General features: G+C 43.9%; 1 protein-coding gene across 5 annotated transcripts in view; it reads right to left on the reverse strand.

The window, feature by feature from the left end:
- The window catches only part of LOC137418019 (valine--tRNA ligase, mitochondrial), a 170,849-nt gene that overhangs the window by 121,636 nt on the left and 23,064 nt on the right, over positions 1–26,149 (reverse strand). For all 5 annotated transcript variants that reach the window (XR_013622867.1, XM_078774487.1, XM_078774490.1 and 2 more), the window contains 5 exons: positions 19,910–20,022; positions 18,518–18,584; positions 7,309–7,406; positions 3,828–3,909; positions 803–922 (listed from right to left, as the gene is read on the reverse strand). Coding sequence is in view for 4 of the 5 variants with exons in the window: in XM_078774487.1 (XP_078630613.1) it covers positions 803–922; positions 3,828–3,909; positions 7,309–7,406; positions 18,518–18,584; positions 19,910–20,022 (480 nt within the window). In the remaining variant the exon portion in view is untranslated. The remainder of the gene's footprint in view (positions 1–802; positions 923–3,827; positions 3,910–7,308; positions 7,407–18,517; positions 18,585–19,909; positions 20,023–26,149) is intronic.

Here is a 26,149-nt window from a genome sequence, read left to right on the forward strand (position 1 = left end):
AAAATGCACTCACCACTTGTGAAATCGATCGAACAAACGGTTTTCGAGAAAAAGACAGAGACATATGTTCTTCGGGGATTTGAGCTTAAAGTCGTTTTGGAAATTTGTCTTGCGATTATGGACCCAGAAAGCAATTCCATGGCTGACGATTGGTATAGGAATGTCTGTTCTGACCCTTAGATACAGAAATTCTACTAATTAATATATCAATTTAAATTTTGGAACATTGAGGGTTAAAAAATAGGAAAAATAGGAATTTCCACCAAAAAATAGGAGATTTATAGGATCCTATTAAAAAGTAGGAATAAATAGGAAAAATAGGAGGGCTGGGACCCCTGACATCACTATACATATTTGTTGGACCAAGTTTGATTTAAATCCCTTCAGCTATTCCCAAGTATCACATTTTTACATAACATGACCTCTGACCTTTAACCATTAACATCGTGATCTCAAAATCGAATCAGTTCATCTTTGCATAATAATATATAGTTGTACCAAGTTTGGTCAAACTCCCATCACTAGGTCACAATTTATCTCGGTATTTTCATCTAACGAGAGCACTGACCTTTCACCTCTTGACACCATAATCCAATCACTTCATCTTTGCATCATTATACCTACTTATACCAAGTTTGGCTTAGATCCCTTCAGTCGTTCTTAAGTTATCGTGGTAACGAAAACCTATCACAGACGGACGGATGAATGGACAGCTGGAGAGACAACCCAAAAGCATAATGCCTCTGGCAAATTTGTCAGCGGGGGCATAAAAAAAACCTTCAGAAATATCAAAATTACCCACCTCAACATCTGATATGGCAGAACGAAGGGTGCAGCACCAGTTGACAACACAAGTATCCCTGTAAACAAGTCCCGCCTCATGCAAACGCACAAATGCTTCCGTCACAGCCTTGGAAAATTCCTGCAATAAACAAAAAAGTACACGTTTCAAAAATTCCAATGTGATATTGTCAAACTTCTTATTTTCTCAAATATTTTGTACGTTATTTTGTTAAATACAGTTAATTACCGCAACATGGGTACGGTGAGATAACTCTATATAATTTCGTTAAGTACGTCAGGGTGACGTCATCCGAGTTATTGTCAGTGTTCAAGATAGCGGCTTCCACGTGGTTCGACAGACGAGTTGTTCGATGTACTGAGGTCTATAATACCGTAATTAATTCATACCTTGTTATATTATGTAGCAATCACAGCTAAAGACACAAAGAAGCGTTGAATAGTTGCTCAGAGTAATGTTTAATGTATTAATTGTTTTATCAGAGACGCGGTTGTCTTCTTCGTTAAGTACGTGACTTCTTGGGAAAGTTATTACTGCATTCTGTAAAGCTGTATACAACAACAACAACATGCATTTTAAAGGCCATTTTCCCTGCTAGAGCGGGGGTTAGCCTTGCGGTCCCCATGACAATCTTCTCCATTTTGCCCTATTTTCTGCATCTCTCCTTGTTAACCCCCTTGCCCGCATTTCTTCTTCCACCATCTTTAGCCAAGTCTTTCTCGGTCTTCTACTTCCTTCTACATTCATTTCCATCACTCTTCTCAACCAGTCACTTTCATCCTTCCTCAACACATGACCAAACCATCTCAACCTGTTCCTCTTCACAGCATCAATCACAGGCTCTATTCCCATCATCTTTCGCAATTCATCATTTGTCTTCCTCTCTCTCAACGATACTCCGCACATCCGTCGAACCATTCGCATTTCCACCCTTTCCAACCTTCGTTGCTGCTCTACGTTCATTACCCATGTCTCGCTCCCATAAATCATAACACTTCTCACACATGCAGCATACACCTTTCCCTTCAGCTTCAACGACACTCCCCTCATCATCAGCACGCCACTCAATTCCCGAAACTTCTTCCATGCACATCTCACTCGAGCAACCGTTGCCGAGTCTGATCCACCTTCTCCATTCAGCATGTCTCCGAGGTAGCAAAATGTTTTCACACCTTCCAGCTTCACACCGTCTCCAAGATCCAACTCAACATTTCCTCCATCTGCAGCTCCCTCTGTGCACACCTTACATTTGAATGTAGCTGCCACACTGGTAAATGACCCTCTCAGACCACTACATTTTTGAAGAACCCACTCAGCGCACATTGTACACTGAATGGAGTTCACTCCGACACCCTTCCTACACACAGCACAGGGCCACTTCCCAGTTCTTTCCACCTCACCACATGCTTTACCACTTGCCATCACCTTCGTCTTTCCGATATTCACCTTCAGACCTTTTGTCTCCATACATGGAGACTTTGTCTCCTTTGTCTCCATACAACATGTAAAGCTGTATAATGACACATTTTTTAAAACTTATTTCAGTCAATCACTGGATGATTTGAATACTGCTGAATGATTTGGAAATACTGGAACCACTGAATATTGGAATACAATGCAGATTATCGACAATGCATTGGGTTTGTCTTAGGTATATTATGGTGATCTTTTTTTCACAACACAATTGGTGAATTTACAAGATGTATTTCTTTCCCTTTGCTCATCAATTGAACAACTGAAGAACCTGTTCTTCCGGTTGGGTTAATTTCCCCAGAATTTTCTTGCTTTAGTATTACTTGTAATACTGTGGTAAAGCTCGTGGTGAGGTGGAAAGAACTGGGAAGTGGCCATGTGCTGTGTGCAGGAAGGGTGTCGGAGTGAACTCCATTCAATGTGCAATGTGCGCTGAGTGGGTTCATCAAAAATGTAGCGGTCTGAGAGGGTCATTAACCAGTGTGGCAGCTACATTCAAATGTAAGGTGTGCACAGAGGGAGCTGCAGATGGAGGAAATGTTGAGTTGGATCTTGGAGACGGCGTGAAGCTGGAAGGTGTGAAAACATTTTGCTACCTCGGAGACATGCTGAATGGAGAAGGTGGATCAGACTCGGCAACGGTTGCTCGAGTGAGATGTGCATGGAAGAAGTTTCGGGAACTGAGTGGCGTGCTGATGAGGAGGGGAGTGTCGTTGAAGCTGAAGGGAAAGGTGTATGCTGCATGTGTGAGAAGTGTTATGATTTATGGGAGCGAGACATGGCTCATGAATGTAGAACAGCAACGAAGGCTGGAAAGGGTGGAAATGCGAATGGTTCAGTGGATGTGCGGAGTATCGTTGAGAGAGAGGAAGACAAATGATGAATTGCGAAAGATGATGGGAATAGAGCCTGTGATTGATGCTGTGAAGAGGAACAGGTTGAGATGGTTTGGTCATGTGTTGAGGAAGGATGAAAGTGACTGGTTGAGAAGAGTGATGGAAATGAATGTAGAAGGAAGTAGAGGACGGGGAAGACCGAGAAAGACTTGGCTAAAGATGGTGGAAGAAGAAATGCGGGCAAGGGGGTTAAACAAGGAGAGATGCAGAAAATATGGCAAAATGGAGAAGATTGTCATGGGGACCGCAAGGCTAACCCCTGCTCTAGCAGGGAAAATGGCCTTAAAATGCATGTTGTTGTTGTTGTAGTATTACTTGTAATACCCACTCCCACCAAGAGCGGCGCTTTGCCATACATATTTATAGAGAAAATTAGGGTCCCTCCTCCCACCCTGAACCCCATGGACTATTAATTTTTTTTTCACCATCTAAAACCATCCTGTGCACCACACGAATACAACCACCAGTTTACAACTCATTTCGTCCAGTTATTCAGGAGTGCATATAAACCAAAAAAACCCACAAACACTTCTCAAATTGTATTTTGATAGCATCGGCACCAGCACATGCACTGACAGTTCCTTGACTGTTAAATAAACATGCTATTTAGCAGTGACAATTCACAAAAAGTTGAGACATAGGTTCTTGGTACTCACCGGGTTCAAGGTAAAACAGTCCCTGGTCCAGTCAAGAGATGCCCCTAACGTTTTAAGCTGTGATAATATCTCACCACCTTTCCTGCAAGCAAATCACATCTCGATGAATATCCAAATTCATTTCCTAAATGAACTACTGGAAGAAACCAGGCTATCCAACATGATACAAGTAATTGAGATAAGGGTTTCCAAGTTCAGGTTCCCATTTTGAATGTCATTCAAGTCTCAATGACTTCACATCAGCCTCAGCCTCAAAAATGTTGCAGAAAATTGCTTCCAACCTTAGAGTAGGAATGACTGAATGACTACTTTAATGCACTTCACTTTATCTGGCTCTGGATGTGCAACTGTGAGGTTTACATCTTAGGGGCTCCAATTTGCCTTCCATCTTATGAATAAGAAATTCATCAAAATCTTAAACCAACTCATCAAAGCCAAGATAAATAATTTTCAACAGGCCTGTAATTTGTTATGAACAAAAACCTCAGGAACAGGAAGATGCTCATAAGATCGTTAAAGTATCAGCAATCTCATATAAGACAGATAAATGCACTCACCACTTTATGAAATCCAGATTAGGCCGAGAAAAATATATTTCAGGTCTCTGGTCAGCGCGCGCATCGATTTTGACCCAGCGTGTCAACAAATTTTTTTTTTTTTTTTTTCAAATTTCCAACGGTACCTACAACAGCGCGTGTCTGTTGTTGCCGGGCCGGCGCACTATCTCGGGAAATACGGGTCTGTCAGAGTCGCCATTGGTATCGACGTTCGCGCACGGTTCTCCCCTACACAACTACGTTTGGTTTGTCCAAATCCAACCAGCCGTTCCAAAGATATGAGTAGTTTTGTGTACCGTGCCGTCATGAATCCAATCGGCTGGATATTGTCATCTATCTATAATTCCAGTAATCTCTGTGTGTGTGTCTGTGTGTATGTCTGTGTGTATGTGTGTGTGTATGTGTGTCTGTGACCGCTGTTTCTCGACAACCACGGGTCCGATATACTTGAAACTTGCCAGGTATATTGCTGGGGACCTGAGGATGTGCCTTTTCAAGGTTTCATATTAATCGGAGAAGTAGTTACCGAGCTATGTCCAAAAAACGATTCAACCAATCAGAGAGCAGTGAGCTATCACGTGTGCCGAACGTGGCGAACAGACTCTGCCTCGGACGGCACATTTGAGAGCGTATTCATTTATTTCACGTTGGCAAACTATGTTGGCGCTATGTTGGCGTTAAACTATGTTTTAAAACTAATTAAAACTAATTTGCGATTCATCGTAACTGCGATATGCGACCTTCCGGACAGTCAAATGAGGACGTCACTTCCGGACTTACGGATAGTCATAGTGACGACGTACTGATGCTGAACGTGGCGAGCAGACGCTGTAAGGTACGATCGATTGTAGTACACGTTTATAATAACTCTGCCGATACAGGCCCGATTAACTGCAGCGCCATCCGAGCTGCGGCGTCGGGACGATACATTCATTGTACGGTCACATCACGCACTTACGGGCACGCCCATGGGCCCATGGGCACGCCCATGCATGCATGGGCGAAGACATTTTTTTTTTTTTTTTTGGCAAGGAACGGGCACCCACGTACGGGCACGTCCTAGTTTATAGAAACGGAGACGTTCTTTGTCGGGTTCGCATGAAGCAACCAGAAGGCCTAAAGAGCTGCAGGTGGTCTCGTTAGTTAGGCCTGGATCCTATCTCGTTTGTCATGAAGTTGTAAGTGTCTGTGATAATCTGGTGGACTGGGAGGAGAGATCGTGGGAGACCATCGGCCTGTTAGACCACTTGCGCATGAGCAGTGTTGACGAGATCGACGCATTGGAATGTTTGACGGTACGGCGAGGCGATATCGAGAACGAAATGGCAGTCTATAATATGCTTGAAGAACTTAATGATTTTCAGAATAAATACATTTTAAAATAACTTAAGCTTGTGTTCATTATTTACAAAAAGGCCTACCAGTCCCATTGGCTGTCTTTAAAACCGCATCACCGCATCAATTCTGGAACTTTGGTCTGACCAGAGACCAGCATTATATTTTTTTCGGCATTAACTCAAGCTTCCAAAATAACTAAAGCAGGATGGCAGGAGCGTCAGCAGTAATGGACTCACACTCTAGCTTGCCTATTCTGACTGACTCCTGGTGGAACAGGATCAGTTAAATACTGTTGTTCTGGTGCTTCACAGGGAGAAGCAGTGGCATCATATAAATTAAGCCAGTCTTTGGAAAAAGGCAAGACCGGTTGACTGTCTTGCTTGCCAGCCCCCACTTGTGTATATTAGAAATCAGAGAGTTATATTGCATAAAGACTGTCAGAAGCCTGGAAATTTTCATGTCTGCTAATTGTCAATGCTTAAATTTATGCAGCTAACAAAAAGCCAGTGGTCACAGCACCACCTTCCAGGCAATGAACAAAATAATGGAAACACACAAACCCAAAAGTAACCGAAAATTCTCATCCATGACAAAGTTTGGAATTTGTGCAGTGCCCAAAATAAAAAGATGGTAAAACAAGAAGTAAACCACAAAGTAATACTATAAACCACCATCTTTTCCCCCATCCAATCTTCAACACTAATAAACAAACTAGATGGTATTCATGGAATACTTACTCCGCGCAGTCATCTTGGTGCGAGCCAACTCTTCCGTTTTTTAAGGTTTTTTCTCTTTTTTTCTTTGATCCATTATGGCTACAAGCCATTATAGCCTGGTGTTGGCTTAGCGGTCAGGGTACCGGCTTAGGATCCTAGGATCCTGGGTTCAAATCCCGGTCGATCGCTGAATTAACGCCAGGGGGGTTGACTCAGCCTGTCATCCTTCCGAGGTCGGCTAATTGAGTACCAATTCACTGGTAATTCCCTGTTTGTCGTAAAAGGCGACAAACAGGGTTGGCGGCAGGAAATGCATCCGGCCGTAAAACATTGCTTCAAAAGGGGGACCAAAAAACAACAACAACCATGGTGCCCGAAAAAGGCCAACCCCCGCTTTGCGGGGAAAAATGGCCTCTAAAGTTTTTTGTTTTTTTTAATGGCTACCAGACCACGTGACCTATGACGTCATAATTACCACTAAAAAAATTCTGCACATCATAAACACATACCGTGGTGAAACCTTCCTGTCAATTGGACCAATGGATGCCAAGAATATGACGTTTAAAAATAGACACGTACACGCGTACGCAACCGATTGCTTAACCCTGTTTTGCTTCGCAAGTGCAGGGTAATGAATTCGATTTATGTTGTGATAAGCACAAAAAGGGGCATGGTGACAATTTCTCTTGGAAAGCCTTGCTGTCCATGCATCAATAGTATGCAGAACCAATGGACACTAAAACTTCCTTTTAGAACTTCACTGTTTAGCACAATTAATTCCCTGTTGTTTTGTGCATTTAAAAATTTCTCTCATTTTATTGAGTGTCCAAGAATCTCAAAAATAAAATAACAAGAAGCAAAAGCACTTACTCATTTTTCCACTGCCAAATTTCTTGTTTGAAGGCTTTGCGGCCAACATCATGTCGAGTTTCGCCTCGTTCTTTCATCAACTTCTTTTCCACCACAACCTGCCGACCAGCATCATAACTGTTTTACAATCAACTGGAAACTATGGGAGCAGAAAATAACATCAAATGGTTGTTAAAAAGCCAAAAATCTAAAAATGGGGGCAAAATAAAGAAATAAGAAAAGACCATGATCACGAGGAGAGAAAGTGGAAACTCATGAAGAGAAAAGAAACAGAAGATCGTGAGGAAAAGACAAACAGGAAAATGAAGAGAAATTCATGCTTCTATGTTGGGGAGAATACAACTGTGGCAAAATTGACGATGTCCCCTTTTGTTTTCCTGCAAAATTTACACCTTGAAAATAGTAACAAGAGCAGTCAGAGATTGCAGACCCTCTCCATGACGTGTTTGTGTGATGTATTATGTGTGGTGTTTATTAGCTGCTGTCTGTGTGGTTTATTGGCGACATAGATTTATGTTCAATCCAATAAGGCTGCTGAACCACATGACCAATGACATAAATTTAATTCTCCCATACAATTTTTGTGTAGATCATGCTCAAGAAATTTCAAAATGATCAGACCAAGCGTTCCACTTGTCTAATTATGACATCATAATGAAGGCACCAGTGACATCATCATGAATAGGTTGTTTCCCATGATCAGTAGTTGACAATGACATGTGTATATATATTTTTTTCTGTCTAGCGGTTTTGGAGATATCGGGGTGCAGGCGTTTTTGGTTTTTCCAAGATGGTGCCTGTATCACGTGACTGTCGACATCATAATTATCATTAAAATTCTGCAGGAGGAGGCGCTCCTATGGTGAAAACGTCGTGTCAATTGGACCAAGAGTTGCAGAGAAAAGCATACTCGTGTTCTGTGCGAACAAACAAATGGAACCAAAATCAACACCCTCTCCTCTGGCAAAGGTAAAATTACCTTTAGAAACAAACATATCTGATGTCCCCGACTCATTCGTGTCTCTCCCTGGCTATTGTCTCCTGAACGACCTAAACCCCATCCTGGCGGCAAAGTTGCACTGTTCATAAAAGACTCAATTTCTCACTCTCCGTGTACTGCTATTACACCTCCACAACCCCAAGAGTACCTCTGGCTGTGACTTCCCCTCCACTCGCACCTCATGTTTCTCTGTGTTGTACCGTTCTCCCAACAGTAATGACTCCATCTACAACACTCTCTCTCAAACGACATTTGGTCACTCATCCCAACTCTCTCTACCTTATATGCAATGACTTCAATGGTCACCATGCTAATTGGCTGGATGTTGATACTTCGCTCACCAGCCATGGCATTTGCACAAAGGACCGACAGTCGTGGCCAAAAATATTGGCACCATTGCACTTTTTATGGCGTATCCCATAGGGCAAAGTAGTCTGGAACAGTGTTTGTCCATCTGTATGTATGCATGTATGTATGTATGTATGTCCCCTCAAACGTATACCAATCAGAGCTGAGGATCTGGTCACATAACAGGGTGATGTGATTACGTCTGATGTCATTACGGCAGCTGACTCCACACACCGCCATTTTGATTTATATGCCGTTCATGCTGAACATATCGTCGAACCTGTCATATATGAACATATCGTCGAACCTGTCTTGGTTATGACTAACTTCCCTGAAAATGTCTGCTGCTCTTCTGCTCCAATCGGCTCTTCTGATCATGTGCTTGTTAAAGTGGACATCTCTCTGACCATTCTCAGAGAGCCTCCTCAGCGTCGACGAGTCTGGCATTTCACTCAGGCCAACTGGCACGGTCTTCAAGCAGCCATCAATCATCTGGACTGGTCTCCCATCTCTACTGCCTCTGACATAAATTCTTCCTGGGAATTCTTCAAAAGCAAACTGCTCTCTCTCATGCACAGATTTATCCCATCTCGTCTTCTGTTGTCATACCCTTAATCCCGTCCATGGTACACGGAATCTTGTGGTGAGGCTATTGCCCAGAAACAACTTGCTTTCGTCTCCTGGAAAGCAAATCCAACGGAAGGAAATCTCATTTCCTTTCACAAAGCCCGAAACAAGTGTGTGTCCACCCTCAGGAGAGCCAGGAAACAATATCTCTCCGTTCTCAGGACCGAACTCTCTTATCTGTCTCCCTCTTCCAAATCCTGGTGGCATCTGGTCAAATCTGTTTCTGGTGTTTGTTCCCCCTCCATCCCCTCCCTCACCTCAAATGGCCACACGGCTGACTCCGCACGTGAAAAAGCTCAATGCCTCAACTCTGTGTTTGCCTCTAAATCTTGTGTCCCAAACCCATCCCTCTCTGTACCCACCGTACCCGGCGTACCCAGCTGCTCCTGGACTCTGTGTCCTTTCCTCCTGACAAGGTGGAAAAGTTTCTGTCAACCCTCGACTCGGATTCTGCAACTGGACGTGACGGCATCAGCCCATGGGTCCTAAAATCCTGTTCTTCCACTCTTTCACTCCCTCTCTCTGTTCTCTTCACCCTCTCTTTTGCTCAAGGTCATCTTCCATCTGCTTGGAAATCTGCCAACATCACCGCGTTGCACAAAAAAGGTGCAAAAACAGATCCCAGCAACTACAGACCAATCAGCCTTCTCCCAATTATCAGCAAAGTCATGGAATCCATCATTGCTTCAGATATTAAATCTTTCCTCTTCTCCAATGGCTTGATCTCTGATCATCAATTTGGTTTCAGACCTGGACACTCTACACTGGACATGCTGCTTCTGCTTTCTCAACAATGGATGGAGGTCCTCAATGCCAAACAGGAAATTAGAGCAGTCTCCCTTGACATATCACGTGCCTTCGATACGGTCTGGCACCCCGCTCTGCTCACCAAACTCTCCTCTTTTGGTATCCATGGAAATCTCCACGCATGGCTGGCGGACTTCCTCTCTAGTCGTAGTCAACATGTGGCCCTGAATGGGTTTCTCTCATCTCCTCTTCAGGCTGGAGTTCCACAAGGCAGTGTTCTGGGCCCTGTGCTTTTTCTGGTCTTCATCAATGATCTCTCTCACTCTCTTGAAAATCCTCTGTATCTCTTTGCTGATGACTCTACTCTCTGTCGCTCCATTCTTCATCCCTCAGATCGGCAGTCTGCAGCCTCCTCACTCTCTGCAGACCTGGACAAAATCACAGACTGGGCAAACAAGTGGAACATGTCTTTCAATCCTGACAAATCTCACACTCTTACGATGTCTCTCCGAAAAGACCGACTGGACAACCCTCCCATCCACTTTCTGAATAATCCTCTCCAAGAAGTTCTGTCACTCAAGCTTTTGGGTCTCACTATCTGCCATGATCTTTCCTGGGAAAACCATATTTCAAATCTGGCCTCCAAAGCCAGTCGCCGACTGGGCATCCTCCGTCGTGCGAAGTCCTTCCTTGGCACACCTGAGCTGCTCACCACATACAAGGCTTTCATCCGCAGCTCAATGGAATACTGCTCTCCCCTCTGCGCTGGTGCTCCTGCCTCACACCTAGCTCGTCTTCACGCTGTTGAAACCAAAGCATCCAGAATCATTGGAATCTCCCGCGATGAAGCTAACTCCAAGGGCCTCTCACTCACTCACCGCAGGCAGGTTGGTGGTCTTTCCGTCTTCTACCGACTCTTCTCTGGCCTTGCCCCCCCAGCTCTCTCTGGGCTCTGTCCTGCAAATATTCCTACAGGTCGCACAAGATCTGCCTGCAACCCTCTTATGGTCAAACTGCCAAAATCAAGACTCTCTGCTCACCTTCACTCCTTCATTCCTCTTTTCTCCCGCCTCTGGAACAAACTCCCTCACTCTCTTCAATCCCACTCCACCCTCCAGGTCTTTAAAACAGCTGTTCACCACCATCTCTTATCTTCCCCCATCCAAAACCTTGATCTTTTCTACCCCCGCTAATTTCACCCCAATTCCACTTTTTTGAAATACCAACTTCTGTCCTGGAAGTCCTTGGTGTCCTTGTGTTTTATACTTCTCCCTCCCCCTCCCCCCCCTTCCCACGCCTCCTCCCCCCAAGCCCTCTCCCTTCCACACATCTCCCTGCTCTCAAATGTTGTGTTTGTGTGCTTCCCCTTCTCTCCCCATCTTGTTTTCCGCTCCCTCTTTTTATATATTTTTTGTCTGGTTGATTTGTTTGTGAAGTAAATGTTAGCTCTTTCACGAGCCTCGATTCAGTATACAAAAAAAAAAAAAAAAATCACAATCGCCATACTCTAACTTTACGTTTTTCATTCAGTGTGAAACACAAACAAATTGATTGTAATGACCATGAAATATCGAAAGCATTGGCGTTACGTCTCCTCCAACAAAACGGAACATACCCAACATTGTGGGGTATAATATAGATTACAGTAGATCTTCCCTCAGTTCTGCAAGTAAAACTTACCTCACGGATGTCTGGATTCCTCCAAATTTCTTTGTTTAATGTTATGAACAGCATTTGTGATTGTTTAAAAAGCTAATAATGTGTGTTTGTGCCGCTGTTTACAATATTTATGACTCCAGCGGCTATGCCGCTGTTAGACTTTCGGTCTTGTTTCAAATAGCTCACAATTTTCTATAAAAAATAAGTTGAAATTGACAAAAGTATTTGGTCTCCACAATTCTTTATTTCACTGTTAATATTACAGAACCGTTGTTTTTGATTCAGAACTTAATATATCCTTTAAAATCAGAAAAGAAAAAGAAATGGCATTGACAAAATTATTGACACCCAAGACTTAATATTTAGTAGCACAGACTTTGGACAAAGGAGCCTGGTGTTGGCTTAGCGGTTAGGGTGCCGGCTTGGGATCCTAGGATCCTGGGTTCGAATCCCGGTCGATCGCTAAATTAACATCAGGGGGGTTGACTCAGCCTGTCATCCTTCCGAGGTTGGCAAATTGAGTACCAGCTTGCTGGGATGAATGATCCCGGTGTGTACCCTGGTTTAGAATAGGTACACCTATCCCTGTGCATCGTAAGAGGCGACTAAGGGTTGGCGTCAGGAAGGGCATCCGGCCATAAAAACATTGCCTCAAACAGGGAACCATGATTGTCATGGGGCCCGCAAGGCCAACCCCCACTCTAGCGGGGAAAATGGCCTTAAAACGTTCATTCATTCATATTCATTCACAGACTTTGGACAAAATAACTGCAGTCAAGCACTTCCTATAGCCATGAATGAGCTTCCGACACCTCACTACTAGCAGTTTGGCCCACTCTTCTTGTGCAAACTGCTCCAGTTCTCCCAGATTTTAAGGGTGCCTTCTCCAAACTGCTGCTTTCAGATCTCCCCACAGGTGTGTAATGGGATTTAGATCTGGACACATTGCTGGCCACTTCAGACCAGTCCAGCGTTGTGTCTTGATCCATTCCTGGGTGATTTTTGAAGCGCGTTTGGGGTAATTGTCCTGCTGCAAGACCCATGACCTTTGACAGAAACCCAGCTTTCTGACACTGGGGTGAACATTGCTCTCGAAAATGCCTTGGTAATCTCCTGATTTCAGGATGCCATGCACACATTCAAGGCACCCAGTGCCAGAGGCAGCAGAGCAACCCCAAAACATCACTGAACCTCCTCCATGTTTGATTGTGGGGAAGGTGTTTTGTTTTCTGTGAACAAAGAGATGATGTGCTTAACCAAAAAAGCTCTAATTTGGTCTCATCTGTCCACAGGACATTCTCCCAGAAGGATTTTGGCTTGTTCAGGTGTGTTTTGGAAAACTCCAGTCGGGCTTTCTTATGCCTCTCTCTCAGTGGGGTCCTCCTGGGTCTCTTACCATAGAACCCTCTTTCATCGAGTTGGCGACAGATGGTGCAAGATGAAACAGTCGTACCTTGTGTCTGAAGGTCAGCTTGAATCTGTTTGGCAGTTGATCGAGGGGCTTTCTCCGCCATTGTAAAAATCCTTCGCTGCAATCTTTGATCAAGTTTTCCCTCGCAGCCACTTCCAGAGAGGTTGGCTACAGTGCCATGGGCCTTAAACTTCCTGATAACATTGCGTACAGTGGACACAGGAACATCAATGTCTCTGGAGATGGACTTGTAGCCTTTAGATTGTCCATGCTTGGCTACAATCTTGTGTCTGACCTCCTCAGACAATTCTCTGGTTTTCTTTTGTTTCTCCATGCTCATTGCGGTACACACAGTGACACAAAATGGCAGAATGAGTCCTTTTCTCCATTCAAACTGGTTGAATGAGTGATTTTTATATTGCAGGCACACGCAACTCACCACAGGTGAGTTCAATTCCAAAGGAAAGGAGAATCACCTGCTTGAAATGTAATTATTTCTATCAACTTCTAAAAGGTATCAATAATATTGTCCGGGCCATGTTAGGATTTCTGTGTGGAATAAGGTACGATTTCCTAATTCTTTCTGCTTTTCTTGTTTTAGGACCGGCAGAGAAGATAACCGAGAAGGAAGTTGAGGAAGCGATAAAAGCAATGAAGAGTAGAAAAGCGGGAGGGCCGACGGGAGTTGTGGGAGATATGTTGAAGGCAGTGGGAAATTGGGGTGTGAAGAGAATGACAGAGATCTGTAATCTGGTGGTGAAAGAAGGCCGCATTCCAGTGGATTGGGAACTGAGTACCCTCGTCCCTCTATACAAGGGGAAAGGTGACCCTCTGGAGTGTGGCTCGTACCGAACGATAGAGTTATTGGAGCATGGAATGAAGGTATTGGAAAGGGTGTTGGAGAGGAGGATAAGGAAGAAAGTGAAGATCGACGAAATGCAGTTTAGATTTATGCCAGGAAGAGGAACGACAGACACGCTTTTTATTGCGAGGCAGTTGCAGGAGAAGTACATGGAGAAGAGGTAGAAGTTGTTTCTTGGGTTTGTTGATCTGGAGAAAGCATTCGACAGGGTTCCACGTGAAGTAGTGACATGGGCAATGAGGAAGTTAGGAGTGGAGGAATGGTTGATCAGAGTAGTGATGGCAATGTAAAAAAGAGCGTGCACAGCTGTAAGGACGAAGGACGGGAACATTGGTGAGTTTGAGGTGAAGGTGGGAGTGCATCAGGGGTCGGTACTAAGTCCACTACTATTTGTAGCTGTGGTGCAGGTGCTGGCTCGGAACGTAAAGGAGGGTTTACCGTGGGAGTTGTTGTATGCAGATGATCTGGTGTTGATTGCAGAAAGCATGGATGGACTGAAGGAGAAGATGAACAAGTGGAAGGAATGTATGGAGACAAAAGGTCTGAAGGTGAATATCGGAAAAACGAAGGTGATGGCAAGTGGTAAAGCATGTGGTGAGGTGGAAAGAACTGGAAAGTGGACGTGTGCTGTGTGCAGGAAGGGTGTCGGAGTGAATTCCATTCAATGTACAATGTGCGCTGAGTGGGTTCATCAAAAATGTAGTGGTTTGAGAGAGTCATTAACCAGTGTGGCAGCTACATTCAAGTGTAAGGTGTGCACAGAGGGAGCTGCAGATGGAGGAAATGTTGAGTTGGATCTTGGAGACGGCTTGAAGCTGGAAGGTGTGAAAACATTTTGTTACCTAGGAGACATGCTGAATGGAGGAGGATCAGACTCTGCAACGGTTGCTCGAGTGAGATGTGCATGGAAGAAGTTTCGGGAACTGAGTGGCGTGCTGACGAGGAGGGGAGTGTCATTGAAGCTGAAGGGAAAGGTGTATGCTGCATGTGTGAGAAGTGTTATGATTTATGGGAGCGAGACATGGGTAATGAACGTAGAGCAGCAACGAAGGCTGGAAAGGGTGGAAATGCGAATGGTTCGGTGGATGTGTGGAGTATCGTTGAGAGAGAGGAAGACAAATGATGAATTGCGAAAGATGATGGGAATGGACCCTGTGAAGAGAAACAGTTTGAGATGGTTTGGTCATGTGTTGAGGAAGGATGAAAGTGACTGGTTGAGAAGAGCGATGGAAATGAATGTAGAAGGAAGTAGAGGACGGGGAAGACCGAGAAAGACTTGGCTGAAGATGGTCGAAGAAGAAATGCGGGCAAGGGGGTTAAACAAGGGGAGATGCAGAAAATAGTGCAAAATGGAGAAGATCGTCATGGGGACCGCAAGGCCAACCCCGGCTCTTGCAGGGAAAATGGCCTGAAAATGCCTGTTGTTGTTGTTGTTGTTTTCTTGTTTTGTTCCACTGCAAACAAAAGAAATACACATATGGATAGCAAAACATTTTTTAATTTCAACAACTTTCTGGAAGAAATGGTGCATTATTTGAAAAAAGTGCAAGGGTGCAAAAAAATTTGGCCACCGCTGTATGCGACTCCGTTGGCCCGATTCAGTCTGTGAATTTTCCCAGCCATCTCTCCCAATGACAAATCTTCCCTTCTGGATTTGTTGATGACCAACTTCCTCACCAATGTATCTTTCACTTCCTCTGCCCCAATTGGCTCATCTGATCATGTGTTTGTGAAGACCAACATTTATCTGGCCATTCACAATGAACATCCTCAGTGCCGCGATTCTGGCAGGTCACACAGGCAAACTAGCAGGGACTGCAAGCAGCAATCGCACTTCAGGACTGGTCTCCTATATCACCACTGCTGATATTAATTCAGCCTGGGAATTCTTCCACAGAAACCTGCTCTGTGTTATGCACAGATTTATCTCATCTCTTCTTCAGTTATCTTGCCCATCCACCTGCTGTTGGTACTCTGGATCTTGCGGAGAGAGATAGTTGCTTTCAAACAACCTGCATCCTCCTCCTGGAAGGTAAATCCAACTGAAGGCAACCTCAGATCATTCCTAAAATCCTGCAACAAGTGTGTGTCGACTCTCAAGAGAGCCAGAAAACAATATCTGTCCCAACTAAATGAATGAATTTTCACACTTCACTCTCCTCAAAAAACTGGTGGTGCCTTGCCAAGTTGGTTTCTGGCATATTCTCCCCTTCCATCCCTTCCCTAACCTAAAATGGCACCACAGCTGACTCTGCTCATGTGAAAGCTGAATGGCTCAATTGTGTTTGCTTTAAAATATTGCCTCCCTCTTCTTTGTCCATCTCTCCGTCTCTACTCACCCCCACCCTCACCCCCCCCCCCCCCCGTACCCAACTGTTTCTAGATTTTCTGTCTTTTTCACCTGAGGTGGAAAAGTTTCTGGCAACCATAGACTTTGACACAGCGACTGGACCAGACACAGCATCAGCTCACGTTCCTAAAAATCTTCTCTGTGTTCATCTTTGTGACCTTTTAACCCTGTCATTTACCACAGGGCATCTTCCATTAGCTTGGAAATTGGCCATCACATCACATAAAAAGGTGCAAATACTGATGCCGTCAACTACAGACAAATTAGCTTGCTTCCAATCATAAGCGAGGCCATGGAATCAATCATTGCAGTTGACATAAAATCATTCCTTTTCTCTAACAGCCTCATCACAGATCATAAATTTGGATTCAGACCTAGTCACTCTACTTGGACATACTGCTTACACTCTCCCAACAATTGATGGAGGCCCTAAATATCAGAAATGAGATCAGAACCATCTCTCTTGACATATCTCGACCTTTCGATACAGTCTGCCATCCAGCCTTGCTCTCCAAACTGTCTGCCCATGGAATCCAAGGTCAACTCCACTCTTGGATTACTGACTTCCTCCACTCTCGTAGCCAATTTGTAGCTCTCAACTGAACCCTTTCTTCTCCTCTCCCTGTCAAGACTGGAGTACCCCAAGGCAGTGTTCTCGGCCCCATTTTATTCCTAATCTTCATCAATGTTCTCTTTGACTGTCTGGAAATTGTCTTTATCTCTTTGCTGAAGACTCTACTCTCTACCCTCATGCCAACTCTCATCCTTCTAACAGATAGGCAGCAGCCTCTTTCCTCTCTTCAGACCTCAAAAGAGTCACATGCTGGTCAAACACTTGGAACATGTCTTTCAATCCTGATATATATCTCTATCTCTATCTCTATCTCTCAAGGACTGTATGGCAAATCCTCCCATCTATTTTCTCAACACCCTCTGGAAGAGATTCAGCCACGATCTCTCTTCGGCAAGCCACATTTCAAAGTTGGCCTCCGAGGCCAGACGCTACTGAGCATCCTCCATCATGCAAAGTCCTTCCATGGCACACCTGAGCTCCTATCCACCCAGAAGGCTTTCATCAGCAGCCTGATGGTGTGGTGCTCTCCCCTCTGGGCTGGCTCCTCTGCCTCACATCTTGCTTAGCTTGACGCTATGGAAAACAAGGCTTTCAAGACCATTGGAATATATTGTGATGAAGCCGAGTCTATGGGCCTACCGCTTCGCCATAGCCGACAGGTCGGTGGTCTCTCTGTCTTTTGGTCTTGCACCCTCTGCCCTCTCCATGCGCTATTCCGTCACTCCTCTCCCCCGATGTATCTGAAGGATGCATGCGGACCACCAGAAAGCCCCTCCAAGTGAAATTGCCTATATCCAGAACCACTGCTCACCTCACTCATTTATTCTGCTTTTTTCCCGCCTGTGGAACCGCTTTCCACTTTGTCTTCAATCTCATTCTTCCCTCCAGGTCTTCAAGACAGCTTTTCACCACCATCTCAAGTCATCCCCAATCCAAAACCATGATATTTTCTACACCCATTTAACCACCACTCCCCCCTTCCAAAACTTTGCCAATAATAATAATAATAATAATAATAATACATTTATTTAATATAGCGCTTTTCAAGAAGCCCAAAGGCGCTTTGACAGAGTACAAAAAACAAGTGCAAAAAGACAAAAATCTTTTTGGTAAATAGGTAAAATAAAAAAAATAGGTAAATAATCAAAGCAAAAGGAAGGAGAAGGAGAAGAGATCGTCAGGGGTTAAATGCTGTGGGTTAAATGTTGAATGCAGTGTTGAACAGGTGGGTCTTGAGTGATGTTTTGAATGTGGTGAGTGAGGAGGAGTCTCTGATGGTGTGAGGAATGCACCTTCCAGCCAATGTATCCATCTTGTTCATCCCTTGCATTCTCCACTTCCAGTCAGTGTTACCTGTATCCCCTGGTTGTCTATCTCCGTCAACTTTCTCCCTTTGCCCTGCTGTTGGCGTTTCCCCTTTCTCCTACTGCTCCTTTTGTTATTATGGTGTCCTGATAAGTTCCATGTCCGAGCTCTTCCATGAGCCTAAACCTTGGTTTTAAAAGAAGGAAAAAAAAAAAGACCTAAAAAAACAGCAGGACGATTATGTTGAAAAGTTTGTTATAAATCGGCATGAAAAAGTGACCTGTACATATTCTCTAAATTTAATATGACAATGAAAAATAAAATACCTGGGTAGCAATACCAGCATGATCACTGCCTGGCACCCACAGCACTCGACGACCATTCATACGATGCCTGGATGGAGTAAAATGCCAATTATTTAAAGGCAACACCAATTTATCTTTTTTGAAACACTTGTAATACAGTGAAAACTCTCAAATCCGAAATTCCAAAATTCGAAATATCCTCCCCCCCCCCCCCCCCCCCCCCAAAAAAATCGAACTTCGATAAAAAAAATGTATTAAAAAAAATATATATATATAATAATTAATGCGTCTGCTTCGTACCGATTCATCTGCTGGTGTGATGGCCACATTCAAGAAAGACTTCACCAACAAGAGCTGTATTTGGGCAGTTGCATAAGACTCGGTGACACAACCAACATTGAAAAATGCATGGCATTACTTGTTCGATGACACTTACCATGTTCGATGACACCGAATAACCTGAAGACTGACGTTTTTCAACTTGAAACTGAGAAGATTGACGCAGCAGAATTGATACGTTATGCAAAGGGCATGAACATTGAAGTGGCCAAAGACTTGCATGAAGATGCCATTGTGAAGTGGTGAATTGCGACAGTGAAACACCTGTGGTCTGCCAGATGATGGATGAAGAGGTTCTTGACATGGTCATTAACCTCAATGAAGAAAATAATGATGGCAATGAAAGTGACAGTGAAGAATAAAAGCAGAAGACCATTGATCATGGAATAAAACTTTGAGAACAGTATATAAGCTTCTAGCAGGGGATGAATTTGATCTCAAAACAAGAAATAATGAATATTTAGCTTGTATTACCCAAGAGAAACTAATGGAGAAACTGAACTTCGTCAGAAACAAATGACTTCAGGAAATGTTCAAGAGGGCAACTAAGCACATTGTAAAACAAACTTTAAGTGGTATTTTAACCTCTTCACAAAGCACATGTGTCCTCCTCTGACCCTCATTCCTCCCACATCCCTCATTTGTCACACTCTCTTTCTATTTTGTCCCTCAAGCCTGCTGTTAGCATTTCCGCACCTCTCTCTACTGTTCCTTTTGTTCTGTTGCATCCTGATCCATTCAGTGTTATGGCTATTCCACGAGCCTGAAATTCATATACAAAGAAAAATAAATAAATAAATGAAGAAAAGTTTCCCATTCTGAAATCCGAAACATTCTGTAATCTGAATACTGTTCGGTCACAAAGAATTCGGATTTGAGAGTCTTCAGTTTTCACAGTACCTTAAAATAAAATAAAAACAATGATATATTTGGCGAAATCACAATGATATACTGATTTAACGGAACATGTCACACAATCTTGTGTATGCAAATGCATGCACATGCGGCGCACGCGCACACACAATTTCTTCAACAATTTCTGCTTATATATAACCCAAACAATCCACCACTCACCAACGAACTAGCGCATCTTCAATAGCCACGGTGAGAGCATGACCGAGGTGGAGAAAGCCTGTGACGTTGGGTGGTGGTAGGCATATTGCAAATGTATCACCATCACGTGCTCCCTGTTGAAAAAAAATGTGAATGGAGAACAAAAGAGTACTCCCATTGATAGTTAATATTTTGCTACCACTTGTGAAAAATAACACAAATTACGCCTAGGTCCCCCGTCGGTGAAGTGATGAGTTGACAAAGTGGAAGACGCAAGGTGGCCATTTTAGATTTTGACGCGGCGACCCAATTTTCAATAGCGTTCTTCCTTATGACTAGATACACCCACACACCAGATTAGAAGTTGTAGTCTGGGATCCGAGGCCTGGAAATGTGTAAAAAAGTGATTTTGAAGTGACACCCCTGCTATAAAATGTTTGACCCCTAGATAATGTCTGTGGGGGTGTTAGCCACCAGAAAAGTGACTTTAGCAAGGTAGTTTGGATTGCGTGAATTCTGTAAGGACGTTTTTTAACTTGGGGCATCAACTGTAAAAAAGCAAGAAATTTAGGGGTAGGGGAAATTCAATTGACCATATATCCCATAATACAGGGGTGAGTGCAACAAATTACCACTCATTCTTTTTGTTATAAAGTTGACTTTTATATGAAACATGATTCAACGTGATTGGACCATCCTTGAGGTCAGCAGAGGTCAAAAGGTCACGGAAAGTGGGTTAAGCTGAAAATTTAGCTCCTTTATCAAATAAATCACATATGTATATGTCACAATATGTTCTTTGCATCCTTCTACTGTTTCTGGCCTATATTGATCGTAATAGTGATGGTTTACTATGGTGGTTGATGCTTTTCATCTTTTGTGTGGTGCTAGGGATTATTATGCTACATTTGTTTCAGCAACTTGCTTCACTCTTGCTGATCTTTATGATTACCATAGATCTTCAGCCTTAAACTTCCATTCAGAGACACAATGGTGGTAGCTCTATGGTGGTAGTTTTGATGCTACAACAAATAGAATTTATCAGTACACATTTGAGGGAGAAGGAAGTGGGGAGGTAGTGGGGGCAGTGCCCCTTAAGAAAACGAGGAAACTGACTATCAGTGAACCAGACAAATTCGTTCCAGTAAGTAGTAAACTGACACTGAAGGACAGAAGACAGGTTAGGTCATTACGTGATATTGAACTTCCTCATGATGACAAGGGGGAAGCCTGCTTTCTAGCTGACAAGAACATCGTTTGGTTCCTACTGAGGATGTATCCAACACAGTTGATGACGGGTGAAAACGACAAGGACACTGGTAGCCTGACATGGAGCAGCTTCTTTGAATACAGTTCTGGGCAACATACAGATAAAACAACGATTGGTTATGGACCATTGCTTCCACAAAACCCAACCAACGCAGATGTAGTCCAGACCTCATTGGACTACTTTGTCTCCTTGAGTCTTAAGATGGGTCAGGCTAAGACGGTGGTGACTTGTGACCAGGCGATATATGACATAGTAAAGGGGTTGTTTAGGAAGGAATCGGAAAAGTACAAAGATGTTATTGTTCGACTTGGAGGATTCCATATTGCCCAGAACTTCTTGGGATCTATTGGATTTTTCATTATGGAGAGTGGCATAGAGGACATTCTGGTTTCTAGTGATATCTGTGGTCGAGGTACAGCCAATAAAGTCATGGCAGGAAAAGATTATTATAAGATGGTCCATTATCATTCATGGTTGTGAGGCATTGTTCATGCTGAAGTGGGAGGCATTTGAGAAATGGCTGTTGTTCGAGAAGAATGAGGAGACACTTTCTTTGCTTTCATCTCTGCTTGAAAGTCTTAGAAATGCCTTTGACAGGAAAGAGAAGGACGAATTTGCTGCACTCATGAAGGAAGTCATGAAATGCCTAGAGTCACTGGAGTCGCTCTGGGGAGATTTTGAGAAGGGATTAGGAGTGACAGCCCATCTTTGGAGCATGTACATAGACATGGTGCTTATCCTAAGGCGTTACATCCATGCTGAGAGAGCTGGGCTGTGGCAACAGCACTTACAAGAGGGACAGAATATGCTACCCTATACCATTGCTGCCGGCCATAGTAAGTACATGTCCTGCCTTCCGATCTATCTCAGTGAGATGCAAAAGCTTCCAGAAACAGCACCAGAAGTGCACGAGGAGTTTGCAGCTGGCAAATTCACAGTTCACCAGACTGCAGGAGACTTTAATGGTGTGTGGACAGACCTTGCCCTTGAACAGACCTACAATAGGGAAGGCAAAACAAGCCTCTTTAAGGGTATAACACAGTCTGAATCAGCACGAGAAAAGTACATCAAGGCTCTACCGTTCATGACCTCTGTCTCTGAAAGTGCAAAACAGATGGCACACATGGCCTCGCCGCAATCTGACCACCACGAGAAGCTGAGGAAAGACGACATGGAAGCCGTGTTGCAGATCAAACGGACCGTGGAAGAGAAGATGCAAAACCCATTCAATCCTTCACTTGCGACAGATAAACTAATGAACATATCCACAGGTCAGATTCTTGCAGCAACTACCCTGGTAGATGTCAAACGTCTAGCCTTGGACGCAATGGATGCTGCCACGACGACGAATGCAGACAAGATTGTCCAACCGAAGATAGAAACATTCACCACGCATCTGAAGAAAAGTAAGAAAAAGATGGACACTGTGAAAGAAGTCATCAGAGAGGAGAGTGCAGTGACAAGGGCACTTTGTTTCGCACAGGACCTGAGTGATGAGGCACGGACTGACGCATTTAGTTACGAATGGCTTGAGTACCCTCCCTCGTTGTTTGAGCCAGAGAAGAATGGATTTTCCATGCGGAAAGGTTGCAAATTCAACTATCTATCCACTCTACAGGCAGAGGTTGCCGAGTCATGGGAACCGTTAAAAGAGTTGCCTCCTTCTGCATCTGATGCAGTTTATGTAGTCGATGCAATGGCATTCATCCAGCAGTTCAACACACTTGGTTCGAGTACATTTGACCAACTTCAGGAAAGGTACAGGAACAAACTCTTGAACATGAAACCCAGACATTGCACTGAAGTGCATTTCGTGGGCGATCAATATGATTTTGGGTTAAAGAGTCTAAAAGGGGATGAACGCCAGAGACGGGAGTCAAATACTAACTTGCCAGAGTTTGTTCCAGCGGACATCATGAAAATCCCTGATTGGAACACATTCCTGTCAAACCCTTGTAACAAGACCAATCTGCTGTCGTATCTTGCTTCACGTTGGTCCCAGGAGTCATCCTGGCCTGATGGCTTCTGCCTGGTCCTTGGGGTCAACGCCCAGGCAACTCGTGTGACGCAGACGGAACATACCAATGTTGATGAGCTGTACTGTCCTAACCACGAGGAGGCGGACACCAGAATCTTTGCTCACATTGCTAGCTGTGACAACAGCGTAGTTGTCATTCAGGCTACAGATACAGATATCATCGTCTTGTCAATGTATCATTTCCCTCGGTTGACAAACGTTGTTGAGTTATGGGTGGAAAAGGATGATCTGTTCCTCCCCATTCATGACTTGGTGAATGAGTTGGCCAAAGCAGTTGGAAAGGACGTATTGGCACTCACAGACACAATGCTCATCTCCTACATTCTGTCAGATTGTGATTCGGTGAGCTATCCTTTCAAACGGGGTAAGAAGAGAGCAGTGAAAGTCGCACTCCAGCATGTTCACAAACAGCCAGCGTTGTCCAATTTCATCCGACATGAATCCGGACCTTCTGCACATGATCAGGTGATAACTGAAGCACGAAGCTTCTTTTGTGATCTCTATGGCAAGCCAGGGTATTCATCCCTGGATAAGCTCCGCGCCCACTTGTTTGCATCCAGCAAACTAGATCTGCGCTCCCTTCCTCCAACAGAAGATGCTTTTCACTTCCACGTTCTCAGGAGCCTTTGTCAGATCAGCTTATACAAGCAAGCTTCACTCAGCAATCCAGTGCTTCTTCCACCTGAAGAGTATGGCAGGAGTGTGGATGGTGACAGGTTAATTCCTGTCATGAAGAGCAAGCCATCAAAGCCTTCTGCTGCGAAGTTGAAGTACTGCAAATGTAAGAAGAAACCGAACTGCCTGAGGAATTGCCCTTGTGCGAAAGCTGGAGTACCATGCATCATTGCATGTGCCTGCAATGGCGACAGAGAAAAATGTGGACGGCTTCTGACTAATGACAGTGATGATGATGAGTAAATAGAGGTAATGACACTTTTCCAGACAGTATGTGGTATGACTTGTCGTTTTAAAACATGTTGAAGAGTACCGTGCAAATAGATAGTGTGAATGCCCGATTTTGGTGATTTTTTAAAAGTTATGCAAATCTAAAGTGACATACATGCCAGTAGGTTAAGTTCAGTCGGGGCATTTCTTTCCCAAAAACATTTGAGGGGTACAAACAACATATTTTGGGTGTAAAAGTTTGGCCATATTGAGCTTCAAGTAGGAAAAATGTGATTTTATTTACTAAAGGAGCTAAACTTTTAGCTTAACCCACTTTCCGTGACCTTTTGATCTCTGCTGACCTCATGGACGGTCCAATCACGTTGAATCATGTTTCATATAAAAGCCAACTTTATAACAAAAAGAATGAGTGGTAATTTGTTGCACTCACCCCTGTATTATGGGATATATATGGTCAATTGAATTTCCCCTACCCCTAAATTTCTTGCTTTTTTACAGTTGACGCCCCAAGTTAAAAAATGTCCCTACAGAATTCGCGCAATCCAAACTACCTTGCTAAAGTCACTTTTCTGGTGGCTAACACCCCCACAGACATGATCTAGCTGTCAAACATTTTATAGCAGGGGTGTCACTTCAAAATCAAATTTTGAGGTCTCGGATCCCAGACTATTGGTACTTCACTTATTGTCCCCCGTCGCACAGTGTAGCGAAAGGGGGACTATGGCTTTCCCCTCCGTCCGTGTGTGTGTGCGTGTGTGCGTGCGGCCATGTTTGCGTGCGGGCGTGCATGCGTAAGCGAAGGACCGCATTCGAATTTGGTGTGTGGGTGCAACCCACGTCAAAATCCAAGATGGCCGCCGCCATGTATGTCTGATGCCATGTATGTCTTAACATTGTGAGATGAATATCTTGAAAAATAAGCGAAGTACCAACTTCTAATCTGGAGTGTGGGTGTATCTAGGCATAAGGAAGAAGGCTATTGAAAATTGGGTCGCCACGTCAAAATCCAAGATGGCCGCCGCCATGTATGTCTGAACCTTGTGAGATGAATATCTTGAAAAATAATTGAAGTACCAACTTCTAATTTGGTGTGTGGGTGTATCTCGGCATAAGGAAGAACACTATTGCAAATTGGGGCGCCACGTCAAACTCCAAGATGGCTGCCACCATATATATGTCTGAACCTTGTGAGCGAAATATCTTGAAAAATAAGCGAAGTACCAACTTCTAATCTGGTGTGTGGGTGTATCTATGCACAAGCAAGAACGCTGTTTAAAATTGGGTCGCCACGTCAAAATCCAAGATGGCCGCCGCCATATATATGTCTGAACCTTATGAGATGAATATCTTAAAAAATAAGCGAAGTACCAACTTCTAATTTGGTGTGTGGGTGTATCTCGGCATAAGGAAGAACGCTATTGAAAATTGGGTCACCACGTCAAAATCCAAGATGGCCGCCGCCATGTATGTCTGAACCTTGTGAGCGGAATATCTTGAAAAACAAGCGTTACGCCTAGGTCCCCCGTCGGTGAAGTGATGTGAGTTGACAAAGTGGAAGACGCAGAAAACATGCTTTGATATGATATTTCGCTCACAAGGTTCAGACATACATGGAGGCGGCCATCTTGGATTTTGACGTGGCGACCCAATTTTCAATGGCGTTCTTCCTTATGCCTAGCTAGATACACCCACACACCAGATTAGAAGTTGGTACTTCGCTTATTTTTCAAGATATTCCGCTCACAAGGTTCAGACATACATGGCGGCGGCCATCTTGGATTTTGACGTGGCGACCCAATTTTCAATAGCGTTCTTCCTTATGCTGAGATACACCCAAACACCAGATTAGAAGTTGGTACTTCCCTTATTTTTCAAGATATTCATCTCACAAGGTTCAGACATACATGGCGGCGGCCATCTTGGATTTTGACGTGGCGACCCAATTTTAAGCAGCGTCCTTCCTTGTGCCTAGATACACCCACAGGCCAGATTAGAAGTTGGTACTTTGCTTATTTTTCGCGATATTTCGCTCACAAGGTTCAGACAT

The sequence above is a fragment of the Myxine glutinosa genome, chromosome 3 (genome assembly GCF_964187855.1).
Source record: "Myxine glutinosa chromosome 3, kmMyxGlut1.1, whole genome shotgun sequence".
NCBI classification, from domain to species: domain Eukaryota; kingdom Metazoa; phylum Chordata; class Myxini; order Myxiniformes; family Myxinidae; genus Myxine; species Myxine glutinosa.